This window comes from Lutjanus erythropterus, chromosome 8 (genome assembly GCF_056507025.1).
Source record: "Lutjanus erythropterus isolate fLutEry1 chromosome 8, fLutEry1.hap2, whole genome shotgun sequence".
Lineage (NCBI taxonomy): Eukaryota > Metazoa > Chordata > Actinopteri > Lutjaniformes > Lutjanidae > Lutjanus > Lutjanus erythropterus.
In genome coordinates, this window is record NC_139324.1 from 17,026,278 (window position 1) to 17,054,024 (window position 27,747).

General features: G+C 39.4%; 1 protein-coding gene and 1 long non-coding RNA gene across 4 annotated transcripts in view; both read right to left on the reverse strand.

The window, feature by feature from the left end:
- LOC146322668 (uncharacterized) overlaps positions 1–5,499 on the reverse strand; it is a 130,502-nt gene extending 125,003 nt beyond the window's left edge. For both annotated transcript variants that reach the window (XR_014771273.1, XR_014771272.1), the window contains exon 1: positions 5,205–5,499. This is a non-coding gene — a long non-coding RNA (uncharacterized LOC146322668). The remainder of the gene's footprint in view (positions 1–5,204) is intronic.
- A 1,856-nt stretch (positions 5,500–7,355) lies between these two features.
- arhgef7a (Rho guanine nucleotide exchange factor (GEF) 7a) overlaps positions 7,356–27,747 on the reverse strand; it is a 43,225-nt gene continuing 22,833 nt past the window's right edge. Inside the window, exons 8-22 of one of the 2 annotated variants that reach the window (XM_084724730.1) lie at positions 27,566–27,661; positions 27,199–27,321; positions 25,060–25,198; positions 24,605–24,664; positions 23,822–23,968; positions 20,637–20,723; positions 20,427–20,505; positions 20,209–20,348; positions 19,269–19,493; positions 19,073–19,166; positions 17,384–17,473; positions 16,772–16,951; positions 11,469–11,568; positions 10,207–10,261; positions 7,356–8,266 (exon numbers count right to left, since the gene is read on the reverse strand). In XM_084724730.1, coding sequence (XP_084580856.1) covers positions 8,144–8,266; positions 10,207–10,261; positions 11,469–11,568; positions 16,772–16,951; positions 17,384–17,473; positions 19,073–19,166; positions 19,269–19,493; positions 20,209–20,348; positions 20,427–20,505; positions 20,637–20,723; positions 23,822–23,968; positions 24,605–24,664; positions 25,060–25,198; positions 27,199–27,321; positions 27,566–27,661 — 1,738 coding nt within the window. In that variant the 3' untranslated portion in view covers positions 7,356–8,143. The remainder of the gene's footprint in view (positions 8,267–10,206; positions 10,262–11,468; positions 11,569–16,771; positions 16,952–17,383; positions 17,474–19,072; positions 19,167–19,268; positions 19,494–20,208; positions 20,349–20,426; positions 20,506–20,636; positions 20,724–23,821; positions 23,969–24,604; positions 24,665–25,059; positions 25,199–27,198; positions 27,322–27,565; positions 27,662–27,747) is intronic. The other variant, XM_084724728.1, reaches the window with a different exon arrangement.

Genomic DNA, 27,747 nt, shown 5'->3' on the forward strand with positions numbered 1-27,747 from the left:
CTTGGCCAATACACTCAGGTAAGAACAGAAAGGGGGCTGCACACATTTCTTACTTTTTTTGGTTAATCACTATTTCCTGATTTCAGTACATAACATACATTTATTCTAAGAGGATTTACGTTACAAGAACAGTTTAATCTTCCCATATAAATAAATCATAAGCTTGAAAAGAAATTGTGATCCACATTCTTAAGACCAAAGTCATAATTCTTGTAACACAATGTCTAATTATTTAAAGACATCTTAATTGTCTATATTTGGCGATGCATTCACAGTGAGGCAGAGGACTTCACACACACATAACACACACATAAAGCTGTGTGCAGCTTAAATCTTACAGTAGTACAGGCAGACACACGTGCACTGTTGAAAAATGTCTGCTCTCATCATATAGAGCTTGCCATTTTTAGTCTTTATCATTTTGATATTCTGCAAACCCCAGCGACTTCTTCATTGCAGAGAAATTCCACACAATGCAAACATAATAACTTTCTGAACTGGTGATTACCGTCACAGTACCTGAATTTTAATCTCTGATACAATAACAATATTACAAAACAATATCCAATACTTCTCTTAATAACATGGCAAAAAGAAAATAAGTCCAAAGCACACAAAATAGGATAATTTCTTTCTTTTTTAAAATGAACAGCCTGCACATAGTGCTAGTACTAGTAAAGTCACTGAACACTGTCTGGTTTTGCTGCAAGCCAAACTGCATGTATAACAATAAAGACTGAACTAAACAAAGGTCTTCAGTGAGCACCTGGATGACTTTTTATAGCTTAGGTGCTTTTGTTTCTTTAATAAACAGATATAGTATTGTTTTAAACGTGATATTGAAATGTGTCAAAGTATTTACGCTTTTGACAACCTTACTGTGTATCACAACTATTCAGATTACTTCTCATACTTGCCATGCACTTTAATGTTTTTTTCCTCCACACTGTGTGCACATGCTGATCAAATGTCTCCTGTTTGTGCAAGAGCATGCAAACTCCACCTGACACTCAGACAGACACACAAACTCAAGTTCAAGTCCACCCAAAAAAGTGCCATTTCAGATTTACTCACCATCAGATAAGACCTCTATCTCTTAGGCAGTGAAAACAAGAATTCAGAGGCGCTTACAATTTCAGTTTTGCATGTCATGTCCTCAACATCCTCTCCCTTCACTGTCACAAAACTCTGTCCAAGATATACTGTTAGTCAAAAAAATAAAAAGTAAAAAGTCAATGTTGCAGCCCAGAGGAGGTGTTTTCCAGAGTTATCCAGAGGAATGGGTGTCTCCAGTCCTCTATTTTGCAAGAATAACTCCCAATTGAAATGGCAAAAAAGCCTGCAACAGTTACAGGAAACAGGGTCCCCTCAGTCAGCCTGTCACTCCACAGAGCATTTAAAGTCCGGCATTTGTTTTTTGATCCAGGTGTCTGAGAATGTGGAACTCACTTTCTTCAGAGTGCAGAAGCAGCTTTGACCTGTATGATTACAGACGATAACAGTGAGAGTTAATCTAGATAGCCTGATGCATTAAAGTGGCGTGAAAGCTCACCTGTTTTTCCTCAGCCACCCATCGTGTCTCCAGGCAGTGAAAGCACTCCTGTCAGTTTTATACCACCGCAGCAGACACACTCCTGGTCCCCCCCCCCTCCTTACTCCGCGTCCTCGTCCCCCCTCGCCTGTTAGACATTGACTGCTTTTCCTCTGCTCTATCTCTTGACCAATCCACTCTATCAACTCCACCACTCTCTCAACTCCACACAGATTTGCACCGTGCAACCTATTCCATTTTTATGACACTCTAACTCACTTGCCTTCTCCCCCCACCCGCTGCCAAACCAGTCACCTGTAGGCTTAGAAGTACTCAAAGCCATTTCCCAATCTCTCGCCCTCCTTGCCTCGTTCTTATCCTCCCTATCGTCCACCTCTCCCATTCCTGTCATTTTCACCCCACTAACTCCCACTCAGTTTTCACTCCTACCCACTTTTAGTCCTTTCACTTCCTCTAATACGTCCTCTGCCTCTACCCAGCCATTACCAATTTTCTTTGACACACTATTTGCTATTAGCCCCTAGTCTTCCTCCTCCCCTTCCTCTCATCCCTCCACTCTCCATTCCTGTCTCTGCCTATCCTCCTTATATATCCTCAGCCTTCGCTTCGCCTTCTCCCCATCTCCAGCAGCATGAATATATTATTATCTACACAATGGAGCCCTGCTTATTGTTTATGAATTACCAGCCTTGCGGCCAAACAAAGCCTATTTTCATAAGAAACCTCCATTTCATTTCAGCTCCAATTAGATTGGGGGCTAAAGAATAGGAGTCCTCAGGCCTCAGCCCCTAAGGATGGCAGGTCCATTCAGCTTCATTCAATGGGGCCTTATTGCTTTCCCATACAAAAGAGCACGTGGACGGGCTTTCAGACTGAAACACCAACCAAAAATGACTGGGAGACAGTACTGTACAATAACAAATCTTTAAAGAAAGGACACTGAGTGCTTATCCTCCCATCCATCAATTCATCCCTCACTCTTCGCTTTCTTCTTCTCCTCTGTTCGTATATTGTAAGACCTGGACATTAATGACAGACAGTTGAAAGAGAAAGGGAGTGAAAGAAAGAGAAGAAGAAAGAGGCAGAGCAGCTCAGTTTTTCACAATACATGTCAAGTCTAAATGATCACTGGCTGCTGAATAGACAGATGGAAGGGAAAAGAAGTGCGTCGTGTGTATGTGTGTGTGTGTGTACGGCTGATTGATTCTCTGCTTTGAAAAGAGAGAGAAAAGAGTGAACGGAAGAGAGAGGAAGACCTTGATGCTTTTTCGGCGCTCCACAATAGTTGGGGGGTCTGAGCTGTATTGTGGAGCACCCACAGTGACAAGCTGTCACTCCATCCCGGTGAGGAAGAAAGAGGCAGAGAAAGTGAAGAGGGGCTGGGACAGGTCAGAACCCTGATAATACACGTCTGCCTCTTCAGTTCACAAGTTTCTCAGCCACCAGACACTTGACAGGAGGAGGAAGGCTCTTAAGTTTGTTCTGGTAAAGTGGGAATAGAAATAAAGGAAAGCTGAAGCCCAAGCGTGCTTATGTACTTCCACCTGGAGAGAAGGTAACACCAGCTAAGAGATGCAGATAAACTTCCCAGCAGTGGCTCTTTTCATGGTTCATTACCGGGGGCTGAGTGGCAGTCGGCCAGGCCAACAAGGTCAAAGAGACGACAGTGAGTGCTGGCCTGGCTTTATCTGCCCAGATCTGCTTCACAGGATGAATGTGAATTGTGCTTTTGTTTCCTATGAAGGAATATTCAACGTGAGACAAAAGGCAACTGTTTTCATTACTAATGAGTGGACAAGGTGAGAGTCACAGTGAAAAGGTTGACATCTGTGCTTATTCATCCAGCAGCAGCAGAATGGGATCATCCCACCCCACAAAGCTTGTCACGATTATCAGCGTGCACAATAGATTTCAAAAGACCGGCCGTTTCAAAAAGATGCAGAATACACACAAACACACGCACACAAACTTATACACATTCACGAGCATGAATGATTGTTTTGTTAGGGTCAACGACAAGAAGTAATCAATATCATTGCAGTGCAAACTTATTTTCTGCACTTTTACCTGACTTTTGTTTAAAGTAGAAATAGACAAATATTTTGCTTAAACTTACCACTAAAACAGGGTAATGGCTATAGAATGAAGCCACCTGCATTGAAATTGGTTTCCTATAAGCCTTGCTTTCGTCTGTCTGCCACTCAGCACTAATTATCAAGAAAATGATGTGTACTCTATTTTGAACTAAAGAAGAAAATCCCACCTTCACCAACATTACTCCACCCTTATGTCAACAAAGTAGTTACTTGTTTGTGCAAAACAATAACATTACTCAAACCATGTTTTGAGTCACGCAGTGCATATCATTACAATAGCTTATGCCTGCTCTGTTCCCAAACCCATATAAAATTGTGACAATTTCTATGTAACTGTATAGGGACCATGCTTTCTTTTTCCATTTCCAAAGTGACAGGGAAATATATTTCAACAACACCTGCTGTCGTCCCCACAGTGGCCCAACAATAATACTACGTGGAAATGCGATAGGGCTGAAAAGTTTTATGTTTCCACTTTAATTTAAAATGCCACTACGTGCCATTTTCATGTTTCATCTTCAGTTCAATCAGCCAACTCATGTGGAACAGATATATAATGTGAAAATAAAACATTAATCTGTCCTCATCACTCCCTACAAGCATAAACCATCGTTCACACAGCAGATATTAGAGAATGACGATCAAAAACTTCAGATTTTTGAAGTAGAGTTACAGAGGAGGGTATTATCAGGCCAAACAGCAGCAGCGTAGTACAGGAGTAACTTTAAATGAAACTGTTAAAATTGAGTGCAACCTGTCAGCCAACAGCAGCAACCATGTAACTGACAGCTAAAGAAACAAGCAACAACGTCCGCCTATAAGGCAAGAGCCATGGTAATATTTTGTATGGCCTCCTTTGGCCTTGATAGCAGCTTGCATTGTTTTTATGGACTTTTCGACAGTCTTTTTTTGTATATATATATATATATATATATATATATATATATATATATATATGTATATACATACACACACAGACATATACACATATATACTCATATATATACACATACACATACACATACACACACAGACATATCTATACACACACACACACACACACACACACACACACACATATGTGTGTGTTATTAATACTATGAAATATAAAATAGGCCTTTTGAAATATAAAAGATAACAGGCCTAGCCTGGGACTTGAATGACAGGTCTATAAAATTGTTTGTGGAAAGGAAATAGTTTGTCTAACCATAAAATAAATACAGGGTATGCCCTTCCGTAAAAATACATATTTTTTAATATCCTGTTCATTAAATTAGCTCTTTATGTTAATTACTTAAAATGGACCAATATGCAACTCGTAGCAACCAAGGGTAAGCTCACCTGTAAAGCCAACAGATGACATTTTAATCATAAAAGTCAAAAAGAAACTGTCTAACTGTTTCATACAGGCGTATGAAACACAGTATCCAGTACATATAAGCGTTTCCAGTAGACTATGCTGGCCTATTTCATATCAATATGGCCGTGAAAAAAAAAGTCTATTGCCAAGCATCAACACCACCTGAACAAAACCAGGACATTTCAAGATACAGTACCTGCACAAGCAGACAGTTCACACCATCCCAGTGGAGAGGTGTGGGATTAAGGAGGCCCACTGGAGATCCCCACTCTGCCGACAGATTCCAGTTCATTCTCAGCTCACACTAAGCAAGATACTAGCTAGACAAACACTGACGAGTCTCGATGATTTAGCGTGGAAATAGCAGCAACAACACCTTAAACACTTTTTAACAGGCAAACGTTATGGTGAAATGTTGCTTGAGCAGCAGCAACTTGAAAGTTAGCCTAGCATATAGCCTCAACAGGTAGCATCGACATGGCTAACGGAAACAGTTTGGTGCGCCGGAAAACTGTTGCATTGCGATATGTGGGCGGATACGCGCAATGTGAGCTATTCGGTTCAAATTAGTTTACATCCTGATTCTTAAAACCAAGAGTTATTTTTAAAATAAGCGAAGGACAGAAAAAGAAACCTAGACAAGTCCTTTTTGATAGGTAATTAACAGCGGAGTCAGCAAATTAACATCACACATGCCTTCAAATGTTGAAGCCAAACACGCCTCACCTGAGCTGTGGCCCGAAAACACGGAAACTGTTCTGACGTCAGTGATGTCATAGCACAGGGATTCCATCATTATCCTTATTTGGAAAATCACAGTCCATTCTGTTCTTTTTTGGACTGGGCCTGTTTCAGGTAACATAACCATATGTTGCAACACATTGACTTTATTTATGATTTATTTATAATGATTAGGACGATGCTGTAAACTAATCCCCACAAATGTTTTTATTTTATACCAGGCCCATCATCAGACCGCACTGCAGCTGACACATTTTTATCCCTCCTTGGCTGGTTCCAGTTTTACATTTGGTAAGTTTCCTGTTTATTGCCATAATATATTTATCTCTGCTGTTCAAAGTAGAAGTAAAAATTGCACCTGCAGTCAGTCAGTTTTACTTTGAGTGTTCCAGTGAGTGTATTTAATTAGGGGTATAAACTGCAGCCCATCATGTTGTTTAAGGTACAATAAATGCATTACCCTCTATGATATGTTGATGCCTCAAAGTAACATACCGATTTTTGGCCTTTTACACTCTCACTATACATCCACACTAATAGCAGTGTTTTCATTTGTCATATGACATTCTTGAGACGGAGTTGGACCTGTTTTGGGGCCTTCCTCTCATGGTTCAGCTCCATCATCTCTCACCACAAAACTGGTCTGAACTTGTCATTTTACAATCTGGAAAAAAAAATTGATTCATATTAAGAGTTGAGTAATGTTTAATTTTTCACTGTGTAACACACTATTTGATAATTCTGTAATGAAAACTGTTAAAATGTAAATGTTGCCTTGAAGTAAATGCAATTGCAATTCCCACCATGACATTTTTAATATTGTGTATTTAGGTTTATATGCTGTTCAGTCAGTATAACATAGGGCCTAATATGCAGTGAGATGGCAGCAGCACAACAAACGGATGTGATATCTTGTATGTCAGAAAAAAACACACACCAGGAAACTGAAAACAAACCTTTAAATGTAACACATGGTTTGATAGTTTGTTTATATAAAGTTTGCTGAAACATGCTTATACATTAGGCTTCCACAGTGGTACAATGTCGCCTGAAGGTAACATCAAGACAAACAATTTAGTTCATTTTTAATGTTTTTCATTTTCAGACGGCACACATTTTAAACATGTGAGACAATTAAATATTGTTAGTAATAAATTTCATTAACAGTTTGAACAAAATTGTCTTCTTTAATTTCTTACCATTGTGGTGCGGTGTTGAGTTTGAGGCAGTTTGATTAAATACAACTTATTAAAGCACAAGCTCCATGTGACGACAATCTTAAAGATTAAATGTCTTAAAGCTAGACTTTGATACAGGGCCTCTCTGACAGACAAGACCGCAAGGTGTGTGATAATCTATAACCCACCTTAAATCATTTAAATTTAAGTAGAGCAAATTTCCTTAACACATTAGCATTAAATCTTGTTATGTACCACCCATTCAGACTAGGGTTTGTTTGGGCACCCGGGTATGCCTGCTTTGCCAAGTTGGTAATCCAGCCTTGATACCTTTGTGTGTCTCTTTTTCTGTGTTAGTGTGTGTGTAACAGACAGTTTCTTTGTTCCTTTGTGGAACAACTTGGAGCAGATTTAACAACAACTCAGAGTCAGTTTTCTAAACCCACATTTATTTCAAAGGCTCATCTTTTAGCAGTATTTACATTTACAGTACAAGTTCAATATCTGTACAATTCCCTAGGATGCCTGGAAAGAAGGTCAAACCATGAAGAGGTCAAACATTGACAAGGCAAGAAAATAAAACAGACAAAAAAGATGAGCTTCCAGGCACAAGCTTAACTTCAGGCTAAAAACACCAGGTTGAGCCTGTGTCAGGGAAATAGACCGACCAAAATCAATTCATACAAAATTAAATAAAAGAGGTTATGAAATGGCATGGTTCAAGTTCAGACTTGTCCAGGGCCTTTGTGATCAGTAACACCATTAAGTACCATTGATGTACCATTGGACAGCGGACCGTTAGATGATTGTAAACAGAGGGAGAGGACATCCCTCGACTTGTCTTCCAGCCACACCGAACAGTGCCAAAGACACTGATGATGGCTGTTGAAGTGATGGACACACCAAGGGTTAAGTTCACCATCTTGCTAGGTGTTCAAGGAATGTTATTGTGTTGTACAGTAGATGGTCGAGACGGTTCAGCATCATGTCCCGGTGACCCCTGTCTTTTCACGAGAGCGGCAGTAATGACCCTCCTCTTGGAGCAAACACTCAACTACCTGCTTACAGATTCACTCTTGTTCTCTTCACTCACACAATCAACCTTAAATTATGTGTGAATTCACACACAGTGCAAGCAAACCCACACATATACCATATATGCTCTCTGTCTTTCTCTTTTCAAAGCTTCAGATGGAGATGGTGGTACACAAGATCCTCAAAGGTTTGTCTCATCCCATGTTGGGTCATTCATGCTCTTCAACACCCTCCTCACAACCTTTTCCAAGTCCTTCCGTGCTCTCTGCTCCTCCTCCAGTGACTTCTTCATCTTCTTGTTATCCTGGGAGGTAAAACAAGCTTGTCATGAATAATGTTGTAAAACAGATTTATCACCACATATCTTTACAAATATATCTAATTCCACTTAGCTAGTGTTATACCTACACCCTACTCAGCTAACAGTTTTTTGGGTGGGTTCACACCAGTCTTGTTCAGTCAAGTTGAACTGAACCCTGGAGCGTTTACCCCCTTGGTACGGTACATTTGTGTAACCCTGGATTCGAACTGTGATCTCCACCAAACAACTACTCTCTGGTCCGCCTCAAAGGAGTGGTCTCAGACCGCCTTCAAGTGAACTCTGAACTCTGGAGTGACTGCATTTCAAACCAGTCAAGGAAGCATACCATTTTAAGTGTCATTTTATTGGTTAAAAAAACGCTTTCTCTTCCTATTTTGGTGACCGGTGAACTAGCACTGTAATCTGATATGCCAGATGGTTTGTTACACAGAACCATCTGGGAAGCCATCCTTAGAAATTGTTTGGAAAAGGGCAGGTACTTTCAAAAAACATTGGCAGATGATTGGATGAATCATCTGTCTGTCACGTCTAACAGCGGCTAACTTCAACCAATCAAATAAAACTCTTGCTGAAGCTGGTCAGGAGAAGAGCAAAAACATACTTCCATTGAGAAAAGCCATCAGTGCCATTCTTTGCTCTTGTTTTAATGATGAAATACTCTTCAGTTCTGATATAACTGATGCTATCACAGTGTCTACGCTTACTTTCATGGATGCTTCCCACTGTTGTCACACCTAAAACCATACATTCTAGGATGCTGATTGACTGCACAACTTTTGGTGCAGACACAAATAGATAACTTGAAGCCTGGCAAGATGGACTCTCATGTGATCTTGAATCCAGCTGCCTCGCAAGGTGACCAGTAGCATGTTTGCTACCAAAATGTGGACTAGCAGAGGAGAAACCTGTACCGCTTTTCCATACCCATGGGCTGGCTTGGCTTGTCTCGGTTTGATCAGGCATTTGAGCCTGGCAAGGATTTGCATCTCCATTACAACAGGACTACCTGCTTAAAAGTGTGTATTTTAACTGAAGACAAGCTTAGCTCAAGCCAAGTGGCTGTAAACAGATGAATAAACACTTAATTTCCTAGTAATTCCTCAAAATCCAGTATTTCGTTATTTAAATGCTTTTATTAAGAAGCCACCAACTCAGGAAATGTGGGGTTTTCATCAGCAGTAACTTAACATGACTCCTTCCTGGTTCAAAGTAAGCATGAAACAGTAAAATAAAGCAGAAACCTTAAAGAACAAATAGTGATCCAGGAGAGGCTCTAAACTTCACACAACAGAGATTCAGTTAGAAGCAACAAAAGTACTGACTGCTCTCCTGAACACACATGAGGTAAGTCTCACTGTACATGCTTGTTTTGGAAGAAGATGGAGTTGGGGGTCAACACAAGTTGACTACAGTGGGCGAGATGCCAGTGCAGCCCGCTTGGAGGCAGGTCATGCTTGCTCTGGCCCTGCTCCAGAGAGGGTCCATTTTGGGCCCAGCTTATCACAGTTTGGCATGTGTAAAGTGGTAAAGCAAATGCAAAACAGCATGGCACAGTTTGATTTGGCATGGCCATGGAAAAGCCCCACAGGAGTCATGACGAAGAATTAATTAACACCCAGTGTCCTAAAGTCTGCAGTTATGCGCTTAAGATCAACACCATCTTAAACAGAACTTGATGGCGCTGGGACATTGTCTTTTTTGTCACTGACTGTATGACCAATGATCAAATTTCAACCATTTCCACCACAATTTGGGTTTATAATTTCTCGGCCATTTGAGTTTCACACAACCAGTCCAGCTGAAAAATTCCCTCAATGTATTCACCTCTAGGAGTGAATCCACCCCTAAAATCAAAGATTCAAACCACCTAATTTGAATTGAAAGACATATATTACATAAATCACACCATCATGATCATTCACCTGTTTCAGCTCTTGAACCTCATCCCTCAAGGCGTACACCACGTCAACCAGGCTCCTTTAGGACGATAAAATTCAAAGGTCAACACATCACATGCAAACAAGGCTGGTTATGAAAAAGGACAGGCTCACATTTTATTGAAGTCCATTGAAGAACATACCTACATGCACATTACAGTAGCTTAACTTCACTGTAATATTTTGCAAATTATTGTATTTTTGCAGAGAACAAGGGCTGTGGATTCTGTGCACCATCTCTTACATTAGATCCACATCAGGAATGGATCATTTCTCAGCTAGTATGGACGAGAGGAACAATAACATCAAACAAAATCTGTTATAGTGTACATATAGACATGTTAAGTGTTGTTTTGAGACATACTTGAAAAGATGTGTCTGTCCTCATAGCTCAGAGAAGTAGCATCAACCAAAAGCAGTTAGTTTACCAGTAATCATTGTTAAAGATCTTGAGCTAACATGAAACATTTTACTTAAAGCTAATACCAGGAACTTTGGAGGCCCCTATGGACAAAAGTGGTTCTTTTCACAGACTGTCTCATTTGGTTACGTATGTCATATAGAGACATCATTATTAAATTGAGACTATTTCATAACCAGTTAAAAACTGACTTGTAGTCATTTTAGAAGACCAGTGCAAGGGATTTGGCAGCATCTAGTGGTGAGCATTCAACCATATAGGAGAACCTACAAGAAACACTAAAGGCCGCATCTAGGACCGATGTATGATTTGTCCATTCTGGGCTACTGTAGAAACATGGCAGTTCACCATGGCAGCCTCCATGGAGGAGGACCTGCACCTTATGGACATATAAACAACTTTAAGGTAACTAAAACCCAACTGTGCTTATTTTCAGGTAATTATACACTAATAAAAACACACTTGGGTGGCAGCAGCTCAGTCTGTAAGGACTTTGCTTGGGGACTCGAGGGTGGACGGTTTAGGTCCAGTCTTGAAGCCATTGAAAATAGTCCCACAGATGTTCTCTGTACTCTCTAATGCTTGTAACAATATACAGTGACCAGCTGTTTTAGAAAATTATTGAACATATATAAAAATAAGTTTGTGACTCCATTCTAAAGACTGAAGTCTTCAATAGGAACAGATGAACATTGTGCTTAGTGCCACAGACAGGGTATGTTAACACACTGTTGGTTTTGGTCTTAAAAATAGGATTTACAATATGTAAAAGTTGTGATTCATAGCTGATGAGAAGTGTGAGAAAGATAATTGTCTATTATCTTACTTTTCTTCCACTGCACTTTGTCCATTGCGACTGGGACCCTCCGTCAGGACTTTCTTCTCACCGGGGATGATCACATGCAGTCCTGTTTCTGTTCGCGGTCCTGTTTCAAGACAGAAGAGCACTCAACAATTGATACTTTGCTTGTCTCACCTGGTAGCAAGATGAGTCAGCACCAAGTCATCTTTGGTAAATTACTTTTTCAGTCCAGGATCTGAACTTCTTTACTGGAACCAGTGAAAGCCCTCGAAGAGAACCAAACATATACCACAACTGGCTGTAGTAGTGTGTTAGTCATGCACAGACCAGATATCAGACAAGAGCCAGAGGAGAGTGAAAGGAAATGAGAGGCTGTGGAGAAAAATAAACCCACACAAAAATCCATTCATTCATTCACATTACAATTCTCTGTCAATCTGGAATTAATGAGAACTCTGACATCTTCCACACACAAGACACAATCAGATCTGCCGTTCTAACAAATCACCAGAATGCCAGTGTCTACCAAATGACAGATTTATTCAAAACTCATAATACAGCGTTTGGGACTTGAACACTTCAGCAGTGTAGAACAAATACACTGACGGCGCTGTTAGATAAGACATGGTCACATGTGTGAACTGAATACAGCATTAGAGCACACAGAGGACATTGTTGTTCAAAGACAGTTGGTCTCTTCACCCTGCCTGTCCCACAGTTTGACTTAAGTTTCTTAAACCACAGAATACACCTGTCACAAAGTATAGCACATGATATAAGGACAGTGATATTCTTAGCTCAAATACTCATAGAATGGATTTTTTTTTCTTGCTCCATGACAACTAGTATTTACAGAAAGGGAGACTATGTGCTCTTATATTTCAAGTCCACTCTGACAGTATTCTGAGGTTGAATGAGTACTTTACATAGAAATGTTCCCGTATAATCACGGTCTCTCGTTTCTTTGTTGTTTTTTTTTTTTACCCCAATGCTTTCAAAACACCGAAGGTGAGCATTTACACTACGAATGAGCATTTACTTTACAGTAACACTGAATACTCAAGTCTACCTGTAGGACTATATCATACACACTCTAGGTAGACGACAAAAAGTACAGAATTTAACAGATTCTATCCCCCACACCCACTGGCCCGTTACATGATTGTGCAAAATAATTCAAACCCTTCATGTTATAATTTTCAGTGTAAACTTTGATACAGACCAATAAAATGTAAAAAAGAAAAAAGAAAAAAAAGAAACCAAATGATTCTTCCAGGGATCATTTTGTAAACATTGACATACAGAATAAAATAAATAAAAAAAACGCCTGCATACAAAATAATAACCACAATAGAGAAATCATTACAGACATAGTAAATAGTACTGTAACATGGACCAATATATTCCATATGTCATTCGCATTGCTTGCTGTAAGAGGAGATAGACTCTAAGTGGATGCCAACCTGTACTTTTAATACCAATACTGGAAAAATACTTCTTCATAAAAATAGTCATTAATGCAAGAGATAGCATGGGAGACCTCACAAGCCAGACAACACAGAGACATGTCTGGCTTATGAGGCTGTAGCATAGGCGCTAGTTTGTTGTGACACAACGGATGTTTGTTTTTGACATTACGCTAACTTTGTCAAATTGTCTGAGTCTGGTATTAGCTACATCTTAAAGGGAATGGCTCAATATATCGGGGAAATGGACTTATTCTCTTTCATGCTGAGAGGTTGATGAGTATATTGATACCACTCTCATGCAGCACATATGAAGCTAGAGCTAGCGGCTGGTTAGCTTAGCTTAGCAGAGCAGAGGAAACTGTTAGCTTTCCTAGCTTAAAGTGAGGAGTTTTCTGTTTTCTTGGCACAAAACTAATGGACTGAAAACAAGACAAGAAAGAAAATCAATCATGTTTGTGCATTGCATGTAAAGCTGAAGTCTGGACACCTAATCAAAAAATAAATAAATAAATGATTCAATAAGTACATTAATATAACACTAATGCACCAGAAAATATTAAAAACAAATATAGGCATTAATAAATGTATAAAATGTGAAAGAAATTTATAGTTCTGTTTTAATTTAATGTTTTATTTTCATATTTATTTCTGGATTTTTTTCTTTGCCTTTCCACCAACTTCTTTATCTCCATGTTTTACATTTATTTAGGTATTTCTGCTTCATTATGCAGGGCTTTCAGTGTATGGATTGACTCTATAAGCCTTGCTCTCACATGGTGGCCAGGCTCACTATGCCAAAATGAATAAATAAAATTAAATAAAATGGAAAATTAGATGGAGAAGTAAATAAATAGGGGAATTAATCAAAGGTAGATAAATACAGAAACAAATTAAGAGAGAAATACCAAGTTATGTCACAGTTTATATATGAATTAATTCCCAGTATTAATGGTGCATTTAATTAATTTATTGAGTCATTTATTTATTCATTTTTGTATTTTGGCAGCTTCGGTCCTCCACACATCTAAATCTCACTATTTAACATATTATATCCTATTTTAATTCATTTGAGTAGTGACTTTTAGGTGCTGGTAGCTTGATTGTGTTACCTTTGGACAGAACCATGCTAGCTGTTTCCCCCTGCTTCCAGTCTGTATGCTATGCTAAGCTAACCTGCTTCTCGCTTCATTTTGAATGGACAGATCTGATAGTGGTATCAATACTCTCATCTCACTGTCCAAGTTCTTTCCCCAAATGTCAAACTATTCCATTAATTAGACTGTTTACAGTTGATTATTGTCGAGTTGTTATGCTATGCTTTGTTTGCTGTGTTTAAATGAATCTTTTTATTTTGTTAATGCACAAACTGTAAGTTTAAAAGTTTAAAACAAAAATATAAATGCACACCCTGTAGAACCACTGACAAGACAGCAACATTACTGGATGGAAGATCAGGCTTTAAAGGATGATGCTTAGAAGACTACAGAATATAGTAAATTATTAAAATGAATGACTTAAAAGGGTCAGTTCACCAAAAATACAATAAAACATATTTCTCACCTAACTCTAGAGATTGTATCTAGTGATGCAGAGAGTTGTTCAGATTACTGTGTGTGAGATTTTTGCATCCACAACACTACAGTGACTACAGCTAAATGCACATACATTTTACATATTTAGAAAATGTATTTATTTGTTTATTTAGAATATGCCAATATTTGGAATTTGATATGGATCATATAAAAATCTAATTCCATTTGAAATTCTGAATAGGCCCATAGCATTTTTCAATTTAGACGTTCGGTGTAAATAAACCAAACAAGCCGTCAGTTTGCAAGGCTGGAGAAGAGATGCAAAGACAAAAGAAACAACCATCTTTCTGGTTGGAGAAAGAAACACAACTACTTTTAAACATTATGAAAGACTTGGAATTGATACGTGAAAATAAGGGCTGTGTTTCCAAGGTCCAACAAGTCTGCCACCAGTGGAATATTCAGAAAAAATACTATTTTGACACAAAGAAGTAAAATGGCTCAAGCGGCTTCTGCTGTTCCACTTTTCCCATAATCAGAGTATAAACAGCTGCATGTAAATGGGAATATTGGTGGAACATTCATTTTCATTGGCCATGTAAACAGCTTTGTAGGAAGAATGGCAAACCTGGAATATTTTGTGCATGTAAACGTAGTCAGTGTAGTTAACTGGAGTTGAGTGTAAAAAAAACGTGTTTAAGGAAAAAAACCCAAAAACAAATACCCAACAAGGATGTGTCCTTATTGAACACACTGTAAACAGTTTTCAGAATGGCAATTTCTTCAGCAGAAAGTAGACTGAATTAAAGCAGTTAAGGAATGTTCAGTACGGTCTTTGGATTATACAGAGTAATGGGGACACTGATCCTGGAAAGACACATTGGTGTTGATGTTTTGTTTTTTTTAAATCAAGATTTTCAAAGCTCCAAGAACTAGATATCGCTACACGATATGTAAAAAAAAAAGCATTTTGGATTATTTTGTCAGATATTGTGATTGCAATTCATGATAAGCAGTAATGAACATTTTTGCATCACAATTTTCATTTTCACAGAAAAAAACTATTAAAATCATGATGAAGTGGTATTTGTTGGGATCTGTACTAAATAAACATGTTTTCTTACATCTGGAGAACAGGATTTGTAGGGCACGGCATCTCTGCAGCACCACAGTGCTTCATTATAATGCTGTTTGTCAGACATTTTTCCTTAATCAAAATAGTTGCAGCTTCTGCAATTTGGATATTTTACCTGGACATACTGCAATTTTGATTAATTGTGCTGCACTAGGGAGCACTGCACACAAAATTCCATTCACAATTAACAACTGTACTGCAACGGAGGCATAAATACTTCAAAACCTGGACAAATAAACCAAAACTAGCTGCATGGCTGGATACAACGAGATAGAGGTGTGAAAATATGTTTTTTGGTAATTCCAGTGAACTGGTCCTTTAAATTCACCCTTCTTAGTCCACTAGCCTTATGCAGTAAGAGAAAGCTTGACTGGAGAGTGATGTGTGTGTGATAATCTCCTCTTCCTTAAGCAGCTACATAATATAATGAACTGTGTTCTAGATTTTTTTTTATATTCAGTAGCTTTTGGTCATGTGGTTTGTTTATTTTGATCCTGCTTCGCACCGGCAACATGAATAAAGATCCAAATTATGAGAGCAATGATAGAAAATGTTTGTATATTTCATTTGCATGCTGCTATGTTATCAGGCAGCGGGGGCACAATGTGCCCGAACCTGTGCGTGTGTGTATGGCATCTGTGCTATGTTTGAGCATACATACTCTAGAAACACATACTGGAGAGAAGTAGTACATGGTAAATAGAATACACTCGTTCCTGAATTACATCTGAATATCAGACAGGAAAAGCTCAGTCCCCATCTCTCCCTCCCACTGGTTATCCCTCCCCCCATATTCCACTCCGACATCCCTGCACTCCCTGCTGAGAGAGTCCACCACGTTTATGGTCAAACAAGGGGAGTGGTCACATTCAAGATAAATTAACAAGAATTACCAAACACTTACTGCATGACAACTACACAAAGAGAGGAGGCACATAAAAGGGAAAGTGGCAAGGCAACAGGGAGATGCTTGAAACATCTTAAAACAAAACAGTCTAAAAATAAATAAACGAAATAAGTTAACAAAAAAATGAACATATATATCATAGAAAATAAATAGATAAATTAAAAAAAATCTAGTTTCCTTTAATACATTGAAGGTAAAAGAGGTAAGCTCGCTGTACGTTACATTACAGTACAGCGTGGCAGTACTGTACGTTCTTTAGTTCTGGTGAGAGATGCAGCTCTTACGCGGCACTGAACCCATCCTGTAACTGTGGGTGGTCCAGATGGAGTCATAGTCAGAGTCCTCCGAAAGGTCAGAGGACAACTCTGGCCGGGACACGCTGCTACGGCGGCCCGGCGAGTCCATACAGGACCGGTCCACGTCGGCCAGCACGTGGTTGTGCATCAGGTCGGTGCCCTGCCAGGCTGGTCGGGGCGAGCCAAGTTTGACGATGATGTCAAGAGGGGTAATGGTGAAGAAGGAGGAGGTAGCATAGGTAACACACAACAAATGGTAAATCATAAAAACCAATGAGAGATGTAGGATGGGGTGAAAATCAGAAGACATGGAGAAAAAATATAGTGCAGCATGAAGAAAACAAACGTTGATGAAAGAAAAGAGAAAAAGAAGGAACCCGTGTTCGACCAAAGCAATGCAAAAAAGTGAGGAGTGGAGGAGAGACAGACAGAAGGAGAAGATACTGTTAGACAGATCAGTTCAGAATACCAGTGTTAAAGAAAGGCTCTGAGTAACAGAATACAGGTGTGGCAGTAACAAAGACAGCAAGCTCCTGTATGAACCTCTCTTCTTTTGTGCATGTACATGTACAGTATGAGTCAGATTTTGTGTTTTCTTACTGGAGTTAAGAGTCTGCCTGGTTTTGGCGCTGGTGCAGTATGCCTCAATAACTTTCAAGATCTGGGCGTCTTCTTCCAGAGCAGCTGTACCTAAGAGAGACAAAATGAAAGGGGGAAAACTTATTCACCTGATCATGTCCCTCAAATCTCTATACACACAAATTATAGTGTGTGCAAACATTTAAAGAATAGTTCCACACTTTGGGAAGTATTTACTTATTGTGTTTCTTGTCAAGAGTGAGATCAGAAGAAGCCAGTCTCATGGCTGTCTGTTAAGTATGATGCAAGAGCCAGCAGGCTCCTGTTGTCATAGTCGACAATTACCTTGGTCTCGAGAGTGATCTCGTTTTGGAATCAATTGCATTTTTACTTGGTCTCAGACAGTAGACTCAGGGTGTTATTTTAAGACCTGTTGACTCTCTGCCAGAGGTGGTGGTCCCACAGACAACCAAGGCGGCAAGAGGCAGCAAGGGAGTGGGGATAGCCGGGGACTGCAAGTCCAGAGCCGGCTCAGTATGTCCAGCTCGTGCTGAAGCTGCTGCAGCAGCAGCACCTGCTGTGTCTGTCAGAGACACAAAGTGAGAGAGACAGGCGGGCGTGCAGCACAGGGACCCGCTGTAAGAAGCAGCAGCTTCAGTCCAACCTTGACACAGACTAACAGAACACCTGTGACTTGCATTGAGCCCAAGTGCCTGCAGGTCTGACTCGTATCGCCTCAGTGGGACAGCTGATGCGACTTGTGCAGGGGGCTTGAACCCTGTAAATTCTGCCTGCTGGTCTAGTTTCTAATTTTAGGCTGTTATTGCCAGCCCTCCCTCATACGCGCTCCAAGAAAGTGAATGCAGTAAAGAGCTCTTCAAAACCACAAAGAGCTCTTATGCAAAACAGCATCCAAAAGACAACACACAGTAGTGTGTTTATTCCACAATAAAATGCTTACTGAGATGTTTGGGACCACACCAAACTTTTAACAGCACTTAGACTGGATGCATAAATAAAGTTAAGTGTAAATGATGCTAGTAAAGATAGCTAACTAAATTTTTTGTTTTTGCTTATGATAAACAATGATGTCAGAGGCCACATAAAGCCATGTAGCTAATCTGTATATTGTAATGTTAAATCAAGGTTAGCTAATTGTCACCTCTGACATAAACACTACATGCAGCAGTGCCGCTCTCTCACTTTGGTGAGAGAGCTAGAGATGTGAAAGCACTTGGTTTTGACTCTGTGTCACCCTGCCATGGTCTTGGTCTTGACTCAGCATCGACACACTATGACCTTGGTCATGACTGTCTTGGTTTATTTGGTCTTGAGTACAACATGAAAGCAGGCAATTAGCTTAGCTTAGTAAAAAGAACTAAGGTGAGAGAAAACAGCTAGCCTAGCTTTGTCTAAAGATGAAAAAAAATCTGCCTTCCAGTACTCTAAAGCTCACCATTAACATTTTATATCTCATTTGTTGCACATATAAAAACTGAAGTATAAAAATGACAATATGCGGTTTTCAGGAATGTAACAGCATGACAGCTGTTTCACCCTGCACTAGCTAAGCTAAGCTAAGGTAACGGTTATGTTATTTCCCAAAATGCCAAACTGTTCCTTTAATATGAAAGAAAACACACATTTTTGCACATCTGGGTTCAACACAAATTCAAGACATAATGAAAACAGGAAAGAGTTTATACTCACTCTTCCTCAAGGCAAATTCCTCCTCAGACTGTTTCCTCTCAGGCTTGCGCTTAGGAAGGAGTTTCTTCACACTCTTAGGACTTTTACTAAGATCCTGTACATGGGGAGGACAGAAAAAAGTGAGACACTTGTGCAACAATTAGAAAAGCAACATAACAGAAAGACATGAAGTCTACATAAAAACACTGGGCCTCACTTCCTTGTAGCAGAGGGCTGCAGAGGGCCGTAGAGGGGGTGCAGGCCGCAGACAACTCAGGCTCCAGGGTTTAGGGGTGTTGGGTGGTTCCAGTGGGCCCCACATCATGGTGCTGGACAGAGATGTTCCATGGGAGGAGGGGTGAGGCAGGGTGTGGTAGGTGGGAGCCACGGTCATGGCCCTCCCCTCGGCATGCCGGGATGGGGTGAGGGGGTGAGATGGGAGCTGAGGAATGAAAGAAAAGGGCCAGCGTATTAAGATTTATCACAAAACAGTCAGTTCTGTTCCTCCACATAAAAACTGTTGTGTAATGCCTGATAAACATCCAGCAGATGCGCCATCATATTCTATGTTTAGTCTGTACTGTTCAGAAAGACACCATACTCCCTCTCATTAAAGCTGCTTCAATCAAAAACCTACTTTAACAACTGATGTAGTTGCTGTTACTTGGTGTAAGCTCAGTGTTTTGGCTTTCAGGCCTTTATTGTTTTGGTTCTCGTATCGGTGTTGTTTCAAGATGCAGCAGGCACATGGCTGACGGACAAAGTGACCAGCCGGTGAACATGATGGAGAATGTAGCTGCTGAAGAGCCAAATATTACTCTCAGGAGTTGATGGAGACCAAAACAAGGCTAAAAGGAAAGTGAGTATGCTGGATGTGTAAACAGGGAAGTGTTTGCTCACAAAACTAAACTAAACAACTTTATAGAAGACATAGAAGAACATCACATTTCCCTTAACTAAACTCCTGTAGACAGTTTTATAGATTTTTAAACTATTTTTAGACAGTTGTCTTGTGCCACAATGAAGCTACCAACATGCAAGTGGTATTAAGTAAATAAAAGAGAGAGAGAGAGACAGAGAGAGAGAGTGCATTTACACAACAACAATAAGTATAAATGAACAGAAAGAAAGTCAGTATGTAATGATTAGCTGCTGACCGTGTGGCAGGGAACAGTGAGTGGTTTGTGGCTGGGTGCTGTGGCTGCAGTGTGTTTGATCTGTCTGGTCAGGTGCTCCACCCAATCCTGCAGGTCCTGCTGGTGGGTGCACACCACCTGGAGACGGTCAAACATTGTACCTGCGGGGACAGAGACAATGTTGTTGAAGGCATTACGGGCAAACAAATTACACTCTTGCTTATCTCATGTTCACTTACCATTGAGCTCAAAGGCATTTTTATGGGCTTCACAGTCTTCTAGTTTGTTCACTGTCATGCTGGCCAGGGGCAATTTTCCCTGCAGAGGGAGTCAAGATGTAACAGAGGAATGAGCTTACATCCACTATATCAAGAACCGAGGTTAACATTAGAGGGGGGATCAGAGAGAGAATTAAATGAGACTGAGCTGAGAAAATGTTTATCACCGACCTGGAATATGAAGCCACTCATCCTGGGGCTGGCAGACAACATGAGGAGGACGTGAGGGAAGAGCATGAGGTACCGCTCGCTCTTCTCCTAATGAACAGGAGGAGATTCAAGAATCAGAGAGAGACAGAGAGGGAATGGGAAACGTGAACGCAAGAAAATGATAAAATCTGTCTGCTCACAGAATCACCATTTACTGATGGGAACATTCGAGTCTGTTCAGATCAAAGATTCACAATGAGATCAAAACCATTTCAGTCGGCCTCAGAGGAAAGTTACATTAGTGTGAATTTCCTGGTGAGATGGTTTTGGCTATTGACATCTCAGTTGTCAAGTCGCATGAGTTTTATGCAATAACTGTAACAAAAAAAGCTAGTATCACTCTGGGTATACACATTTTATCTCTCAAAAAACTGGTACATTGCTTTTTCTGTGGTTCACAGCGTAAGTGCACAGCAACAGGATTTACATTAGCTGGCATGTTCTGTTTTTATTGGCAGTATCATGTGTAGTTGTACTGGCAAATGATCATTGGCAAAAAAATGAGGTATGTCAACTAAACCATATAAAATATGTAAAATAAATGGCGTATTAAAAAAAAAAAAAGAAAGTTAATTATTTTTGCCTGGGTCCAGACCTTCAAATCTGCCCACTCCACTGAGTTGGCTGTTTCTCTGAATTTGGAAATGAAGTGTAACAAGTTGACAATTCATTCATTCAAATACTTGTGATTATTTACAATTCAGTATCAAATATTTCTGCATGCTACACATGGATCTGAAATAAACTGTAACTTGCAAGAATATTTATATTCTCAACATATGAAACTATTTATGAAGTCAGTCTAAAATTTGATCGTGCGGTTGGTTATAGTTGACTAACATATGTAAAGTTGCCATCGCAGGAACAGCGGTTAAATGTGAAACGAACATGCATGCATGTGTAGGTCACAAGTGAGCTCCTGTACTGAAAACAAATAGCACTACACTGATGCCATTACATGGTTATTTAAAACAGTAGTTGTTCTATATGGTTGGAATCCTGGAATATTAATAGCCATATCTGCTGTCAAAAAAGTCTCAAGTTTTCCCCAAAACGCACCTTCATTGTGGCATTTATTTACAATAATAACCACAGCAAACCACAGGCTGTTACTGCATTAAGAATTTTACTTTGCATGTTCTACACCCCAGACAACCAGGGAGGGCAGTTTATTACAACAGAAATACCAGCTACAGTTCTAATGTCGAAGGTTTGAATATTATAAACTTTGTGTCACTTATTTCCTTACATCCACCCAAGAAAACCTGATGCTCTTTCAATCACTTCTTAAACTAGTAATCAAGTGTATCTGCAGCACAGACAGACTTTGACAAGTTCAAGGTAATTTCCAGATGAGCTTATAAATTTGTGCAATTGCAATATTTCAAGTTGTGTAACATAATCAGACCACCAAAAAGGCAGCAGTAGCAGATGTGAGATGACGAAAGGAGAAAGTCTTGGAAAAAGTTGATATATTTTTTATTTTTTATATATATATTTTTTCTTCAGTTTTAGAATTTATTTCTGTAACGTTGTCAACCTCTCAGTTAATTATTTCGAATCTTTGACATAATCTGACCCAGTTTTAACAGTGCATGCAGTAACTGATGCTCTCATGTCAAGCAAATTACACCACAGTTTTTAATTACAATATAAAACTCTGAGTTTGAGTGAGGCAGTACTGAATCCTAATGGAGAAAAATGTCTGAAAAGATGTCACTTTTGATGAATCTTTTAAAGAGAGGTGAGGTGTTCTCCAGTCATAATGAGGAATAATTTAGAACATTGCTCTCATAATCATTAAATTTCATTACATTCATTTGGCAGACGCTTTTGTCCAAAGCTACTTACAATTAGTGCAGTCAGTCTCTGTAGAGCTTTTTATCCCAATGAAGGTTTCAGTGCACTTAAGATGCCACAAGACTCATTTTGCACTTATCAGTCACATAGAGGTCTAACCGGGAGTTAACATATTACAAATAAATCATCACTGGGAGAGTTTAATGAAAGCTGAAAGATGGTGACGATCCAGGCTTTCCTGTCAAGTATGATTTAGTAATTGTTTCTGGGTTAATCCCTGTCAATTATGTTGTTGATGTTGCTTTGTTAAATACAGCAAGTTCTGGAAAAAACAAAACCTTCGATAAAAAACACTGTCTGTGGTCATGTTTTAGTCATCCAAAGATTAATTCACGTTATATCTTGTTTTATGAATAGAAACTTAATGCAATTTAAAAGAAAAACAAAAACTTATGATGATAGGTAAGGGTTTAACCCAAATATGTTAAAGCATTAAATCATAGCCACAGTCACTGCAGCAGAGTAAAGCCAGACAGATATTTGTTGGCTGTTCTTGGCCTTGTACTGCTATATTGTCAGATTTTTCTTTTTTACAGAACATAATGCAGAGTGCTTTAAAAAAAATGTTTTATAGGCAGCATTTTACACATATTTGATCCATTTTCTTTAATTCAAACTGTTCTATTTTGTGTTTTCAAAGTATTTTTTTATGTTTTGTATATGTTTTGTTTTTTAAATGATTCATAATTATTAAAAATACCAGTGAAAGTTATATCAATACCACAATTTCTTACTCACTAATATCGGTAGCCCCAAAAATCCAGTATCAGTTGTAGTATTGGCCTATACAGCAGACTAATGGATTAGCAACGTTATAGTTACAAGCAATATTGGTTGCAGTTTTTTAGGTGAAAGAAGTAAAGTCATGGAACTCACTCCCTGATCACTTGACATCTGCTGAACACGTCCCCGCTTTTAAGGGAGCTACAAAACCCTGATTAATTCAGCAACAAACCTGTACTAAGGTTTAGTTTTTTAAATGTAATGTTTCTGAATTTGTTCTATATGTGTTTTGCTGTGCTCCGCTTTTATTTAGATTTATGATATTTTGTACTCAGCTTATCTTATTTTTACCTTACTGTGTCAATCTCTTATTTTCATGAGAGCACTTCTTGGGATGGGAGTTGCAAATCAGCATCTGCTATAAACACTATAATACTTGCACTGGGTAGCTGTATTTAATTTGGCTATGTATATTGTATCTGTCCCTATCAAATAAACCATAAACAAATCAACAGTTTATAGCAGAAGGAAGTGCAGGTGGAGGGGGCAGATGGTGCTGGTACCTCTGAGCCAGGACTCTGGACTAAGACCTGGCTCATGTAGAGGACAGAGCCCAGGGTCTTGATGTCGTCCCCCTCCCACAGTCGGATGGACTCGGTGAGGATCTGCAGCTCCAGCTCCTTACGCTTCCGCACCTCCTGGCACTGAGCCTGAAACAATGGAAACAAACAACTACTTAAAGACCTGCTATTAATTCATTTCATATTAAAGCTGTAATGTGAGACTAACATACAAATGATGTCTGTCAAATTCAGGCCCTTGCCAAACAAGATCACACACTACTGGAGCCAATCACCAGCAGGTAAATCTCTGGTGACAGCCCAGTGGTTTGCCAGAACTGAAGAGGGAGGGGGCAACCACAGTGACAGAATAGACTACAGCATCTACGAGTATGGCAAAGCTTATCATCATAAGCCTTCATTGACAGTGTTTGTGTAATTATACTCACTGCCAGAAGAGGGAGACAACCGTTCAACACTGCAGGTTTAAGTCTGGGATAAATTCAATCTGCTACTATCTCTGGGTTGAACGACACGTTTCCTCAAAATGGTGGGCTTTGAGTGATGTTTACGCTCATTTGGTGGGTGTTACCCAATCAGCAGCAATGTGTACATAAACTGTGCCGTATTAAAAAAGGCAGTGCAGTGCCCTTACGTACACAACAGCATGTTCAAGACACTGCCGTTTCCATTTAAATAAATGTTTTGGGGGGTTTTTTTCATCAGGGTGAGTACGAGCCTGGTTACATGTTACACGCAACAGGAGAGGAAGTCAGATCAGCTTACAGACAGGTTTTTGAAAGACGCCATGCACTTCAGAATGTCTGGCCGGTCAGGATGACTCTCCTGAAAATAAAGAAAAGAAAAAACACGTTAGATATTTAACAAACATCATAACTATCCCTGGATTTCTCTATATTCATTTTTATCTTTGGCTTTCTCTTAATTTTATGTATGTTAGTTTCTTTAACATCACCAGCTTTGAAGATGCTGGTATGTTTTGTTGCAAAACTTTACCTTTACAGTTCTCATATTGACTAATACATAAGTTAACTGAAATAATATAGAATATTATTATTATATATATATATATTTATTATTATTATATAGAATATTCACTTTGATCTTTGTCTATGAATTTTATGTGTGTTTGTTTTCTGCACTGCAAACCTTTGTCTAAAAAAACAACAACTCACACATCAAAATGAACGAGTGTTCCAGACATATGTTAAGATACACACCTCCATGTGTCTCTCCAGCTCTTTGAGTAAGGTGGGGTATTTGTCGAGTCTCATGAAGGGTTTACTGAGGCCTGTGGTCAAGGTGAGGATCCCAGGACTGACTGCACCCCTCCCCTCCATAAACTCCCCCAAAACCTCACTGCAAGAGAGACAGAGAGACAAAACTAATTAATCATTTAGCTCATCATGCAACTGTGATGACTTACAATGGATTTTCTATCAACATTTACAGTTCTTCACAGGGTTAGCAACCAACACACTGTTCAGAGAGCGACTAACAGATGTTTGTTTGTTTGTCATCTTTTATTGGCTGGAAAAGACACACACACACACGTTCATGACAGCACACACATATTGTTAACTGGCATTCAACTTGTTACAACTCACTAACTTGATGCCATTGCAATTGGGAAGGAAATTCATTTTGAAGTAAACAAAGTAATGAAGAGAGCTAGGCACAGAGTCAAATTATGATTTTAAAAAAACGTGTCAAAAACTAACAGCATACAACAAAAACATGAAAACTGTACTGACAAAGAGAAACCTCAACAACAGACTGAAAGACACATGATGAAATGCACTCAGCTGCCAGTTTATGAGGTACATATAGCTAAAACTAACAGTCTAATACAACTGCTTTTATGAAGGTTATGTTCAGTTCTTATTGTTTAGAGAAGTATTGATTCAACTTTATGGTTATTTTAATGGCTGCAGTTTGTGCTGCTGTTGATTTATATTACCTTATACTGACAGGTGTTTCTATTATTTTGACCATCCTATTTATATCAGTGAGTTTAATCTGAAATTCTAAATCACTTAAATTTGATGTTGCTTAGTCATAGGTCAGAGCTTCCACATGCCAGCGGAAGTTGTTGCTATTCAGACTGTTAATGTTTTGGCACAGAACTGATAAGACTGCCCCCAGTAACTTAATTTAATTGCAACCACTATCATGTTTCATTTCCCATGTTTATAACAAACCAGATTTCATGAAAATCACTTCACAGTTAGAGGAGTTACAGTAGATTTTGTAGTGTCATCCTCAATACATTTTTTTTTTGCTTACTAACAGACCTCACCAGTATAGTGCATGGCATAACAAAAACAGGGATTTATTCATCTCTTTCATGCCTGACTTTAGTGAGTCATAACATTAATGGGTATGGAATTAATCTGCAGATGCTCTGGTTTAAGACGAAACAAAACTTTTATAATGATGGCACTTTTTAAATCACATCAAAGGCCAAAATGTAACCTGCAAGAGACTAATGAGTAAGCCTTGTTTTTAGCCTAGCAGTTGTTGATGACTTGCAGCCTGTACTGGCTGGTTAAGAAGAGTGAGGTGTCAGCAGTCAGTATAAAACAGAGCAGTCAAAATAGGTTTTTCAAAAAATTGTGAATCACCAACAACACGAGAGGTCCTTCAGCATACAGTCACGCAAAATAATAATACACTGCCATTGCGGCAGGTCAAAATAGATCAGTGCAAATGAAGTGAAACGGAGGTCGTCATGGGCAGAAAACTATGCATGATATGATTTCTTTATCTCTTTACACAAAGCTACACAGCTGGTGTTTTCTCTCTAGTTGGGTGTATTCAGGTTAACCACAAATCAGATCAGGTTTAGATCAGTTCTTATTATCCTTGAGCCTTTCTCAGACTGTCTTTGGGTTCATTTCAGGTTGGGAAAAAAGTTATTTATGCACGTCACAAGCCTTTTTCCAATCGAGTCCAAAATTTGGACCTATATCCCCTTGGAGTCATGGTAATTTGCTCTGAGACTGCCAAACAAATTTTTCCTTCATTCTGTCTCCTTTTTTGCTTTCAGTTGGAAAAAATACTGCCTGAACTGCAGTTGTGTCGATAATGAAAAGCTGACTGCAGAGTACGCAGTTTGTGTCCGTAGAGACAAACCACGATAGCTGCCACAACCCGCAAACAGCAGGTAGCTACAACTGCAAAACAAAGATAAACAACACAATCAATCCCTTTCCCCTTTTCTAATACAATCTGTTACAAACACCTGTTTTCCCGTGTAACATAATAAACCTCTTCTCCTTTCCTGTGAACTTCGGCGTGAAAACAGGCTGAAATCACTGTAAAAATAAACTAAATGTGCAGTTGATTTGTGAACATACCCATGCTGGGTGAGCACATTCACTGCAGACGGGTGGTTGGAGCAGTAACCGGCATAAAGAGCCTTCATCTGTGGCATGAGGTTGAGGAAGAAGCCTCCCACCCTCTGCTGGCTCTCTGGAAGCCTGAAGAGGAAAAAGATCACACGCTGATAAGGTGCTTTTATGCAAACTCATACACACAGACAAGAAAGTGTATGGAATAAGTGTATGTGTGTTATCGCCTAAAAGCACAACAAAACCACAATTCCCTAGTCTATAGTCCAACATCCCTGTAGTACCAGCAGCTCAACACTAGATGTCCCTCTGCTTATTATGAAACAGTGAGGGTGCTGCTGCAGTGGGGCTGAGTGTGCGGGGAGGGACTAACTTGGTGCACTCCTCCAGCGATTGGACGAGCATCTGCTGGAAGGTGCTGATCTCCTCCAGGTTTCCCAGAATCAGGGCCATGTCCGAGCTGTTCAGTCTGGAGAAAAAGGCAAAGAAAGACGGTAAAAGCGAAATGATGACCACATATTCAGTGATTTGTTGTTTGGCAAGTGTTCAAAAGTG